Source organism: Gorilla gorilla, chromosome 21, assembly GCF_029281585.2.
Source record: "Gorilla gorilla gorilla isolate KB3781 chromosome 21, NHGRI_mGorGor1-v2.1_pri, whole genome shotgun sequence".
Taxonomy (NCBI): domain Eukaryota; kingdom Metazoa; phylum Chordata; class Mammalia; order Primates; family Hominidae; genus Gorilla; species Gorilla gorilla.
The window spans coordinates 44,309,904-44,323,133 of NC_073245.2; the positions used below are offsets into that span (position 1 = coordinate 44,309,904).

Here is a 13,230-nt window from a genome sequence, read left to right on the forward strand (position 1 = left end):
CCAGCACTGTTCTAAGCCTTTACGGTTATTAACACCCTAATCCTCACAATAATCCTATTGTGTGACACACAAATACATTCTTCTTGAAAATAAAAACACAGGCCAGGTGCAGCGGCTCACACTTGTACTCCCAGCATTTTGGGAGGCTGAGGCAGGAGGATTGCTTGAGCCCAGGAGTTCGAACTGCATGAGCTATGATCACGCCACTGCACTCCAGCCTGGGCAATACAGGGAGACCCTGTCTCTTTAAAAAAAAAAAAAAATGGCTGCTTAGAACGCCATAGTTTAGGTGTCACTTCCCCTTTGCATGGACACTTAGATTGTTTCACATACATAACAGAGCCTTTATTTATGGAATATAAATCACTGGTGGGCCTGTGATTTCTTCAAACTTAGTCGGAAAACACTGATCTGGACCGACCCCTTCACTGTGTGTTGAGGGGAGGGGTCAAGCAGCATCCCCTGGTACATCCAAGACCGAAGGCCGAGGCCACAGCTCAAGAAACCTGGATCCTGGCTGGGCACAGTGGCTCACTCCTGTAATCCCAGCACTTTGGGAGACCGAGGTGGGCAGGTAACCTGAGGTCAGGAGTTCTAGACCAGCCGGGCCAACATGGTGAAACCCCATCTCTACTAAAAATACAAAATTAGCCAGGCATGGTGGCATGCGCCTGTAATCCCAGCTACTTGGGAGGCTGAGGCAGGAGAATCACTTGAACCCGAGAGGTGGAGGTTTCAGTGAGCTGAGATCACGCCACTGCACTCCAGCCTGGGTGACAGAGTGAGATTCCATCTCAAACAACAGCAACAACAAAAAACCTGGACCATTTTGTTTGCTGGCTCTGCCCCTAATGTGCTGTGTGGTGCCAGGCATGTCCCCTGCCGTATGTGGGCCTCCTCCCACGACATGCAGGGCTAGGGTAAGATGCTCTTGGGTATCCTTCTCAACACAGTCCTTCCATGGGTCCCCACACATTGGTCAGATTCATTCTCTTCTCCCATTTCTTCCCCACAGGGGCCTAATAGCAACAACAGCAACACACCAGGAATCAGGGAGGGTAAGTATTCATGAGAAGATGCAGTGGAGTCACGTGTCCTGCAGAGGACTCCGCTAGGTTCTCCCTCAGCTTGAGGCATAAATCCCAAACAGTCAAACCCCTGTCGAGAATCCCCAAAATTTCCTCTGAAGTACTTTGCACAGGCCATTGTGTTTCTAGAACGCTGTTTAGTAACATGAACAAAACATATTTAGCTTTAAACTTGAGAATCACACCCAGCATGGTGAGACGCCTACTTATACTTGGAGCCACATATTGATGGGTGCGGAGCTGTTCCAGGTGCCGGGTGAGGGTCACCAAGGGCTGTGGATGCACTTAGACGAAACCTCACCCTCCGTGTGTCTCCCTTCCCAGCAGGCTCTGAGGACATCATCGTGGTTGCCCTGTATGATTACGAGGCCATTCACCACGAAGACCTCAGCTTCCAGAAGGGGGACCAGATGGTGGTCCTAGAGGAGTGAGTCCCCATCCCACTCCCCCTGAGACAGACCTGCCTCCTCTACTCAACTATGTGCTCTTTTGTGCTTCCATAAAGAACCTGATAGATGGGCTATCTTATCCTGGGTATAAATGTCTAATGAGAAGCTAATCACAATAGTGGAGGAAGGGTTTGCTGTCAACCTGAATGAAGGGGATTGTGCACTTACTAAGAGTGCACGTCCAGCCTGGGATGAACAGGTGAAGCTTTCTCAGGGAAGCCTTTCTAGGGCTCCTGTGATTAAGCCACCCGCTTTACCTGTGGACCAGGCCCCATCGAGTCGACCTTGCATTTGGAAATCCTTGGATCTCTGAGTTTGCCACCTCTGATCTCCTACAGCCTTCACCATCGTGGGTATAGTGTCCAGGATGTGCTGAAGCCCGAGAACGGGAGTGGTCATGCCTGGTCGGACCCCCAAGCCCACTCTCCCCTATTCTCAGCCCCAGCTGAACCATTCTGAGTCTCCATAGGCACAGGACCCTGCCATGGGTATAGCTAATAAGACCAAAGCTGCAAGTCCAGGGAAAAGGAGTGGAGCCAGAGACCCAGGGCTCTGGGCTGTGGACAGGGTGATTCCAGACCCTCAGAGGCACAACAGGAACTGTTGTAAGGATCCCTACCCTAATCATGGGAACGTGCTGGGGCTGACATAGTCACAGCCCTGTCCTTCACCTTACTGGCTTTCTGGAGGCAGGGAGTTTTCTAGGTCAAGGCTGGGGAGCTTGAGGAGAATGGAGAATGATCCTTCTGTCCCTAACACCTTTACTCCCTCATGTCCCTCAGATCCGGGGAGTGGTGGAAGGCTCGATCCCTGGCCACCCGGAAGGAGGGCTACATCCCAAGCAACTATGTCGCCCGCGTGGACTCTCTGGAGACAGAGGAGTAAGTATCCTATTTCCTACCTTCCAGAAAGAGGCATGAGCAAAGCCAGCCTTGTTTGCAACTCAGGACGTCTGCACACACTGTACCACTGCCTGGCACATACTCTTCCCAGGGCTCTGGGCTTGGCTGGCTCCTTCTCTTCCTTCAGGTTTCATCCTTCCGGTCAGGGAAGAGAGGCTAAAGTGGATCCCAGCTGTGACTCTGTCTTGTGGAAACCTGTTTTAATCCCTTCTGAACATGTTTTACTAGCAAAACGACCTGGTTTCTTTGGTTGGTTACACGTGCATTCTCTGCCTGCCCTGCAAGGAAGAGAGCTGGTGAGAGCGGGGACTTTGTCTGCTGCTGCATCCTCGGCACAGGCTGGCATGCAGTCAGTGCTCAATAAATATTGTTGAATGAAGCACACGGTCTTGCCAAGGAGGGTTTCTGGAGAGGTGAGACAGCTCACACCTGGCCAGTCGTCCCTCATTTGTTGTTTCGTTTTGTTTTGAGACAGGGTCTCACTCTGTTGCCCAGGCTGGAATGCAGTAGCACCATCACAGCTCACTTCAGCCTCAGCCTCCCTGGGCTCAGCTGATCCTCCCACCTCAGCCTCCCAAGTAGCTGGGACTACAAGTGCGCATCACCATGCCCAGCTAATTTTTTTCTTTTTTGTATTTTTGGTAGAGAGGGGGTCTCTCTATGTTGCCCAGGCTGGTCTCAAACTCCTGGGCTCAAGTGATCTTCTCGCCTCAGCCTCCCAAAGTGCTGGGATTATAGGCCTGAACCACTGCACCTGGCCCATCCCTCATTTGATTCATTCGACAAGCACATGCTCATGACTCTTCAAGCCCTGTGCCAGCCTAAGGGGCTGTGGAAACAAATAAGATATATCCCTACCCTCAAGGAGCTCTCCATAACCCATCGTTCTTGGCTGTGGGTTCTTCTTGTGTCTAGCTTGACTCTAAAAATATACTTCAATCATCCATCCATCCATCCATCCATTCATCCATCCATCCATCCATCCATCCATCCATCCATCCATCCATCATCCAACAGATACCTGTTGATTCCCTATTCCAGGGATAGAAGATGACTTGGATGGGGCTCCCTGCTGGAGATGTTCTCTGTATGGTGGATGAGGTTGATGAGTAAAAAGATGACTACATTGTGGGGTGGCAATACATCCCATTAAAAACCAGCCAATCAAAAGTTGACAAATGACAGTCCCCATTGTTTTGTCTCTTCTGCCTCCTCTTTCTAGCTAGATGGTATTATGGGTTTGGGATGCTTGCCTGTTAAAAATGAAAACGCTTAGGCTTTTCCCATTATAAAGCCACCTCCTTCTGGCTGGGCATGGTGGCTCACACCTGTAATCCCAGCACTTCGGGAGGCCAAGGCACGCAGATCACCTGAGGTCAGGAGTTCAAGACCAGCCTGACCAACATGGTGTAACCCCATCTCTACTAAAAATACAAAAAAAATTAGCTGGGTGTGGTTGTGCGCGCCTGTAGTCCCAGCTACTCAGGAGGCTGAGGCAGGAGAATCACTTGACTCCAGGGGGCAGAGGTTGCAGTGAGCTGAAATATCCTGCCACTGCACTCCAGCCTGGGGGACAAGAGTGATACTCTGTCAAAAAAAAAAATTATGTCACCCCTTCTTAGTGATCATGGAACTGGGGGCTCTTAGCTGCTTCTCTCTCCTTCTTCCAGGCTTTGCCCTGGGTCATCCCATGCTCTGTTTCTCCACTCCAGGGTCTGAACACTTACAGAATCCCTGGGTCACCTCATGTGGTCCTTGCAGCAACCATGGAGGAGGCATGGCTGGTATTATTTCTCAAAGGCAACATAATTGCTAAGTGTAAAATGCAGGTGTAGACAACATGAATGGGGGGTTATCATTTGCAGACAAAGGCAAAATAACCTAGGTGGGGGGTTCTCAGACATGAGCAGCAACAGCATCACCTGGATTGCCGGCTAACAAGTGCTTTCTGGGCTCCACTGTCAGATTCCGAATGTGCATTTCTAACAAGTTCTTGGGTGAGGCAGCTGCTGCTGCTGCTGCTCCAGGGACCCAGCTTGGGAACCACTGATCTAAATACGCATATCTGGCCAGGTGCGGTGGCTCACATCTGTAATCCCAGCACTTTGGGAAGCCAAGGGAGGCGGAACACTTGAGGTCAGGAGTTCGAGAGGCATGGTGATACCCTGCCTCTACTAAAAATACAAAAATTAGCCAGGTGTGATGGCGGGCTCCTGTAATCCCAGCTACTCAGAGGCTGAGGCACAAGATTTGCTTGATCTGGGAGGCAGAGGTTGCAGTGAGCCGAGATCACGCCACTGCACTCCAGCCTGGACAACAGAACGAGACTCTATTTCAAAAAATAATAATAAAAATAAAAAATGAATACACATATGTGTCCTTTCAGGGCACTCAGGGGTCCTTGTGTCTGAATCAAGAAACTGCTAACAGAGGTTGCCTCTGGGGAGCACAACTGGGACCTTGGGAATCAGGGCGGGATGGAATCTTAGTTTCTCTCATTCTCCCTTGAAATAGGCAATACTTTCAAATGTTTCAAAATGCAAATGTGGGGAAGCATACAGAAGAGTGAAAAGTCTTCTTCCCACCCTGTCCCCAACCAGCCACTTCCCCTCCCCAGAAGCAACCAGTTTCTCGTGAGTCCTCCCAGATGCTTCCTCCTTATATAAGAAAAGACATCTCTTCCCGCTTATCTCACACAAGTGGTAGATACCACACACACTGTTCCATGCCTCTCGTTCAGACCTTCCATGCAGCACCTTGTTCCTGTTTTGTTTTTGTTTTTGTTTTTGTTTTTTAGATGGAGTTTCTCTCTTGTTGCCCAGGCTGGAGTGCAATGGTGTGATCTCGGCTCACTGCAACCTCCGCCTCCCGGGTTCAAGCGATTCTCCTGCCTCAGCCTCCCAAGTAGCTGGGATTACAGGCATGCGCCACCATACCTAGCTAATTTTGTATTTTTAATAGAGACAGGGTTTCTCCATGTTGGTCAGGCTGGTCTCGAACTCCTGAACTCGTGATCCTCCTGCCTTGGCCTCCCAAAGTGCTGGGATTACAGGCGTGAGCCACTGCTCCCGGACACCTCCTTCCTTTTTATACCACAGGGCGTCTGTCCTGTAGATGTCCTACCGTCCATTTAACCTCTGCCCTATACAGTGGTCACTTAAGTTGTTTCCAGTCATGTACTGAAGCGAATCTCCTGGTGTATATGTCATTTCTCCCTTGTACAAGATCTATGGGATAACTTCCTAGGACCAGAATTGTCAGGGAGACAGTTGTTTTTTTTGTTTGTTTGTTTGTTTGTTTTTGAGACAGAGTCTCGCTCTGTTGCCCAGGCTGGAGTGCAGTGGCGCGATCTCGGCTCACTGCAAGCTCCACTTCCCAGGTTCACACCATTCTCCTGCCTCAGCCTCCCGAGTAGCTGGGACTACAGGCTCCTGCCACCATGCCCGGCTAATTTTTTTTTTTTTTTGTATTTTTAGTCGAGACGGGGTTTCACCATGTTAGCCAGGATGGTCTCGAACTCCTGACCTCGTGATCCACCCACCTCGGCCTCCCAAATTGCTGGGGTTACAGGTGTGAGCCACCGCGCCCAGCTGGGGGAGACAGTTCTTAGTCTTACATAGTTGAATATTTTACCATGGCACAAGTCACTTTACAACATGAAAGCAAAGAAGGTAGATGAGCAACATAGCATGGTGATTCAGAGCTTGGGTTCTGGAGTTAGACTGCCTAGCTTCAAATCCTGCCTCTACAACTTCCCAGCTGTGTGACTCTAGGCAAGTTACTTGCCCTCTCTGTTCCTCAATTTCATCATCCATAAAATGGGGCCAGGAGCAGTGGCTCATACCTGTAATCCCATCACTTTGGGAGGCCAAGGTGGATGGATCACCTGAGTTCAGGAGTTCGAGACCAGCCTGGCTAACATGGTAAAACCCCGTCTCTACTAAAAATACAAAAATTAGCTGGGTGTAGTGGTGGGTGCCTGTAATCCCAGCTACTTGGGAGGCTGAGGCAAAAGAATCGCTTGAACCCGAGAAGCATAGGTTTCAGTGAGCCCAGATCACACCACTGCACTCCAGCCTGGGTGACAGAGCAAGACTCAGTCTCAAAAGAAAAAAAAAAGAAAAAGGGGGAATGATAAAGGTGACAACTCCATAGAGCTGTTGGGTGGATAGCAAGATAGATGTGAACTTCCTCCCCAGTTGATAACAGAGGAACCAAAGGCCCAAAGAGGAAGGCAACTCGCTCGAAGTCACACTGCAGGTTTGTGGCAGAGCCAAGGTAGGCTGAGGTCAGGTCTGCGGCTTTTTTCCAACTGCTCCTCACCCTAGTGAAGGTGGGAATGGATTCCGCTGCTGCTGCTTGAACTTTTCCACCCAAATATCTCAATATTCAGGAAGAATGAAGAAAATGTCCCAGGATATAATCCTAAGTATAAAATTCTTTCCAATCTCACATTGTAGCTTGGAAGTTCATGCCAACTTTGTATTCAACTCCGTATACGCGGAGGAGGATTGGTTGTAAAGCTAACGAAACTCAGGCCCTTCACAGGCTTCCAAGGTCCCAAGAAGGATCTTCCCCGTGGTCTTGTATGCTTGTGAAACCTGCAAAAGTAAGACTTTGACCACAGCTGGTTAAGACTGCTGTCTGTTTCCACTCTGTCTTCCTGTCCATCTCCCTGTCCCTCACAGCGAGCAGCACTGGAATGACCTATCAGCTTTTTGCACTTGTTAATGCTGTATTATTTTTCTTAAAGGAAGTTCCCCCACTCCAAATTGCATAGGCTTCAGTCTCAGCAAACAGGATTCACTTCGGGTAAAATGTCTATATTGATATCAAAAGAATGGCTCCTTTACCTTCTCTCCCCCAAAAAATCTTTGAGTAAAACTGATGCTGCAGGAAGCCAGACCCTCTGTATCCTGACATTCCCCTGGGACCTGCATGGCCACAGGCATCCTGTGTAGGCCGGACAGGACTGCATGACCCCAGGTTCACATTTGTCCCCTCCCTTTTCCATCAGGTGGTTTTTCAAGGGCATCAGCCGGAAGGACGCAGAGCGCCAACTGCTGGCTCCCGGCAACATGCTGGGCTCCTTCATGATCCGGGATAGCGAGACCACTAAAGGTGACACCAGCCCTCCCCACCTTGTCCTCCCTGCCGAGGTGCCCCAGGTGGGACTGGCCACCACCCTTTCCTTGGAAAACGCCCTGGGAAAGGCTGAAAAACCCAACCAGGTGCTGTGGCTGCCAGGTTTCTCCTGCTCTTGGCCACCTGAGCTGCGGAGTGTTGAGGCTCTGTGCCTGGCTCTGCCCTTCTTATCCACCATAGCTGCCAGCTTAGGTCAGTGGAACTAGTGCCAGGTGGCTTAAGCCCTGAAAACAAAGAAACATCCAGCTGAAGCTTGATCTTCACTGACTTGTTTTTTCATTTGTTTTGGTTCTTGTTTTGTTTTGTTTTGTTTTTTTGAGACGGAGTCTCACTCTGTTGCCAGGCTGGAGTGCAGTGGTGCAATCTCGGCTCACTGCAACCTCCACCTCCCAGGTTTGAGCGATTCTCCTGCCTCAGCCTTCCAAGTAGCTGGGATTACAAGTGCTCGCCACCATGCCCAGCTAATTTTTGTATTTTTAGTACAGACAGGGTTTCACCATGTTGGCCAGTATGGTCTCGATCTCCTGAACTTGCGATCCACCCCTCTCGCCCTCCCAAAGTGCTGAGATTACAGGCGTGAGCCACTACGCCCAGCCTGTTTTGTTTTGTTTGAGACAGGGTCTCACTCTGTTGCCCAGGCTGGGATGCAGTGGCACAATCTCAGCTCACTGCAACTTCTGCCTCCTGGGCTCAAATGATTCTCCCATCTCAGTCTCCCGAGTAGCCGGGACTACAGGTACGTGCCACCACGCTGACTAATCTTTTCTTTCTGTCTTTCTTTCTTTTTAGTAGAGATGGGGTTTTGCCATGTTGCCTAGGCTGGCCTCAAACTTCTGGACTCAAGCAATCTGCCTACCTCAGCCTTCCAAAGTGTCAGGATTACAAAGTGTCAAGATTGTTTTTGTTTTGCTTTTTTTAAATACCCATAACAGACCAAGTAGGGGAGGCCAACACAGGAGGATCACTTAAGCCCAAAAGTTCGAGACCAGCCTGGGCAACATAGTGAGACGCCATCTCTATGAAAAATTTTAAAAATTAGCCAAGCATGGTGGTGCACATCTGTACTCCCTGATACTCGGAAGGGTGAGGCCAGATGATCTCTTGAGTCCAGGAGTTCAAGGCTGCAGCGAGCCATAATGGAGCCACTGGACTCCAGCCTGGGCAACAGAGCAAGACCCCATCTCTAAAAAAATAAAACAAAATACCCATTACAATAGATCTTATCCACAAGCCTCATTCCTCCTTTCCTCCCTCCATAAGGAAATGAGGTAGGATGAGGTTGCCAGAAGAGACTCAAGCCAGCCTTCTCTGGGACTCTGCTGAAAATGCTCCTTGGAAGCTTTTGGAAGTTTTAATGTCAGGTGACCAGCTTCCTGGAATTTCTGTGCTGCAAGGGTGGATTCATGCTGATTCGGTGCATGGATGGCAAGAACAGGCCTGGAAAACATCGCGTAGCTCAAACTGGCATCGATTGAGGCTCATTGCCTCAAAGGAATGAACATCAGTAGGATTCTTACGATTTCAGATTTCATGTGCTAAGTGCACCTTTACTAATACATTTAGGTTCACAACTGCTTGACTCAAGCCAAGTATATTGTATAAAATGTGACCTCACGGTACCCTGAAGCAAACAGATTTGGGGACATTGATTAAAGGCATGTTCTTCATGTGGCCTTCTACTTGACCCTCAGCTATCTGAATTGGCGAAGCTTTCATGTGGCTAGGATAATGCTACTCACAATCAGTGTGGCAGCTCAGTGAATGCCTGGGCTTTGTCTCTTCCCACCCAACGAGCCCCATTCAAGCCCCCAGGGGGAAAAAAAGGAGATAAAAAGACAAAGCTGTGCACAGCCCAGCGCTTCTCCTCTCTAGCTGTGCCCAGGACAGCTTTTGGCTTGGGCTGGTCCATCCTGCAGACAAGGGCAGAGAAATCAAAGAAACCATCACAGATCTGTGGGGCAGGAAAATGAGCCTGGTCCAGCTTTCACAGCTCTCTGAGATGGGGCATGTAGGGAAGTTTAGCCGATTTAATAAAAGTTGCAGTATGAGACCTGTGAATCCCACCCTGCTGCTTCCTGGATCCTGCCACACCCCATCCAGCAGCAACCAAGCCAGTCTCGCCCCTGACTGGGACAGAGTGGCTGAGAGGGGCTCTGGAGCCAGCTGCCTGGATTTGAATCCCAGCTGTGCCACTTACCAGCTGTGTGACTGTGGGTGAGTTATTTCACCTCTCTGGGCTTCAGTTTCCTCATCTGTAAATGAGGATGATGATATTATAAAACCCTTACCCCATGAGGTTATTCATTCATTAAATAAATAATATAATTTATATAGTTATAATTCATTACAATGAATATTATTCTTATTCATTCATTGTTCATTTACGCAGAGTGCTTTGAACTTGCCTGGCATGTACGGTAAGCTATTATTCATTCAACAGTATAAACTGGCCAGGTGAGGTGACTCAAGCCTGTAATCCCAGCAGTTCGGGAGGCTGAGGCGTGTGGATCACCTGAGCTCAGGAGTTGGAGACCAGCCTGGCCAACATGGCGAAACCCCATCTCTACTAAAAATACAAAAATTAGCCGGGCATAGTGGCGGGCGCCTGTAATCCCAGCTACTCAGGAGGCTGAGGTAGGAGAATTGCTTGAACCTGGGAGGCAGAGATTGCAGTGAGCCAAGATTGCGCCACTGCACTCCAGCCTGGGTGACACAGCGAGACTCTGACACACACACACACAAAATAAAGTTTAAACTTCCAAAATCCTATGACATTGTACTATTATCATGGTAAAGAACACTGAGACAGAGGGACTAATAACTTGCCCAAGGGCACACAGCTCACAAATAGCAAAATGGTGGTCATGAGCTGAAAGACTTACGTGTTTCTGCTCTATGTGATAATATAGGGTGGTGCAAAAGTAATTTCAGTTTTTTCCACTACTTTTGATGGCAAAAACTGCAATTACTTTTGCACCAGCCTAATATGTATGTTAGGTTCCCATTGCTGCTGTAACAAATTAATACAAACTTAGTGGCTTAAAACAACACCCGTCTATTCTCTAACAGTTCTGGGGATCAGTAGTCTGACCTCACTGGGCTCAGGATGTCAGCAGGCCTGGTTCCTTCTGGAGGCTTCAGGGGAGAATTCATTTTCTTGCCTTTTTTAGTTTCCAGAGGCTACAGCATTCCTTGGCTCATAGTCCCTTCCTGACATCTGTCCAAGCTCTTGTTTCCATCTTCACCTCTTCCACTTTGACCTTCCTACCTCCTTCTAACGAGGACCCAAGGGATTACACTGGGGCTACCTGGATCATCTGGAATAATCTCCCCATCTCCAGATCCTTAACTTAATCACATCTCTAAAGTACCTTTTACCATGTAAAGTAACATATTCCCAGGTTCCAGGGTTTAGGGCATGACTATCTTGAGGGACCATTATTCAGCCTACCACAGCATGTTCACATTTCAATAACTGGACTGGATTTCTGGATTTTTTTCCAGAAAAGTCATAGCCTGAGTTTTTATGAAAAAGTAAAAAGTATACTATGGTCTCTTGGCTTTTTGTAGGGTAGATGATAGAAAGACGGAACAATAGATCAGAAATAATGAATATGATGATGATGATAGCCAACATTTGCAGAGTGTTCAGTTTCCAAGTAGTTTACAGGCATTACTTCTTTTAGCCGGTAGGCAATAGGATCAGGTAGGGAGGCGTGAGAACTATTCCCATTTTACAGATGAGAAAACTGAGGCATAGAGAGGTGACATAGTCACATGGCCAAGGTCTCACGGGTGGATGTGGTAGAGCCTGAATGAGAGCCCAGGATGCCTGGCTCCCACAGCCCACTCAGACCCTCAGGCACTTCTGCCCAGGTGTCAGGACGGTGCCAGCAGTAGCCTTACAGGGTGTCAGAGTGCTAATGCAAGGTGGCAGGCCTCCAAGATGCCATTCTGAGGGGTTTCTCTTTGGTCAATTCAGGAAGCTACTCTTTGTCCGTGCGAGACTACGACCCTCGGCAGGGAGATACCGTGAAACATTACAAGATCCGGACCCTGGACAACGGGGGCTTCTACATATCCCCCCGAAGCACCTTTAGCACTCTGCAGGAGCTGGTGGACCACTACAGGAGTGAGTCCCACCCCGGGGGTGACATCCCCACCATGATGGGCCCACAGACTCCTAGTCACGGATGCACTGTGGCCCCTGAGACCTGCTGTGTCCTTCCTGGCCATCCCCTAGACAGATAGTTGCTTTGGATGCTTCTGAAGGCTTAGGACTGTTGAGCAGGAGGGTGAGGTGGCCAAGATGTAGAGGTGGCACCCCGTCACACTCTGCTTGCTTGGGAATGTCTCTGATGGTGGCAACCAGGTGGAACACTGGAGAGATCCAGTGGACCAGGCAGGGCGGCCTCCAAGGAGCAACCTCTGGCTGGCTCGGTGCTTGTTGCTCTCAACTGACCAGGGACTCTGTTCCAGAGGGGAACGATGGGCTCTGCCAGAAACTGTCGGTGCCCTGCATGTCTTCCAAGCCCCAGAAGCCTTGGGAGAAAGATGCCTGGGAGATCCCTCGGGAATCCCTCAAGCTGGAGAAGAAACTTGGAGCTGGGCAGTTTGGGGAAGTCTGGATGGGTAAGGACCCAGGGCCACAGCCCACAGGGCCAGAGGGTGGAGGGGAGAGGGAGGTCACTTGCTTCCAGGAACACCTTATGGCAAAGCGGGAATGCTACCCAAGGCAGAGGGGGAGATTTAAATAATAGCCATAAAGAAGCAGTTCCCTGATAGCAAACCAAATTGTCTTGCTGTGCAAACACTGATTTGCCTTTGAGACCAGTCCTGTAGGGGTCAAAAACTTCCTTCTGGGAAGCAGGTGTCATGGATGAGGAATCCCTCCCTCATACGGAGTGGGGACTGCCTAACAGTTTGGGATTGAGATAACCAGAGACCTTTTCAGATGATGAAAATTAAGAATGGGGAAATGCAGCTCGGAGATTTCCAGGCAACTGATGAACAGGTTATTCTGAGCACCTGCTGTGTGCCCAGCACTGTTAGGGTCTTGTGGGAAAATCAGAAAGGCACATCTCACACCTGCTGATTTTCCCCAAGAACTTAAGAACAACATTGCCTGCTTTGCAGGGCTGTGGGGTAGATGCAGTGCCAGCCCAGTGTGGGGCAGCCTGCTGTGTTAATACGTTCCAAGTGGGAGCGTTCCAAATGGGAGCGAAGACAACTTACAGGGATGCAAACAACTCAGCCAGATAAAGTAAGTTTAAAATCCATGTATTTCGACTGTATTTATTGCGATTCTGCTGCATGCAAGTCCGGGCACAGTGGCTCACGTCTGTAATCCCAGCACTTTGGGAGGCCAAGGCAAGTGGATCAATCAAGGTCAGCAGTTCGAGAAAAACCTGGATAATATAGTGAAATCCCATCTCTATGAAAAATACAACAATTAGCCAGGCGTGGTGGTGGGAGCCTGTAATCCCACCTACTCGGGAGGCTAAGGCAGGAGAATCGTTTGAACCCAGGAGGTGGAAGTTGCAGGGAACCGAGATCGCACCACTGCGCTCCAGCCTGGGAGACAGAGTGAGACTCTGTCTAAAAAATAATAATAAAATTAAAAAGAATTTGACAAAAAAGAAAATA

The 13,230-nt window shown here is 49.3% G+C and overlaps 1 protein-coding gene across 4 annotated transcripts in view; it reads left to right on the forward strand.

The window, feature by feature from the left end:
- The window catches only part of HCK (HCK proto-oncogene, Src family tyrosine kinase), a 49,943-nt gene that overhangs the window by 20,448 nt on the left and 16,265 nt on the right, over positions 1–13,230 (forward strand). For 2 of the 4 annotated variants that reach the window (XM_055373289.2, XM_019017560.3), the window contains exons 3-8: positions 1,016–1,058; positions 1,413–1,515; positions 2,320–2,418; positions 7,457–7,560; positions 11,567–11,716; positions 12,064–12,216. In XM_055373289.2, coding sequence (XP_055229264.1) covers positions 1,016–1,058; positions 1,413–1,515; positions 2,320–2,418; positions 7,457–7,560; positions 11,567–11,716; positions 12,064–12,216 — 652 coding nt within the window. The remainder of the gene's footprint in view (positions 1–1,015; positions 1,059–1,412; positions 1,516–2,319; positions 2,419–7,456; positions 7,561–11,566; positions 11,717–12,063; positions 12,217–13,230) is intronic. The other 2 variants (XM_063702505.1, XM_004061973.5) reach the window with 1 other exon arrangement.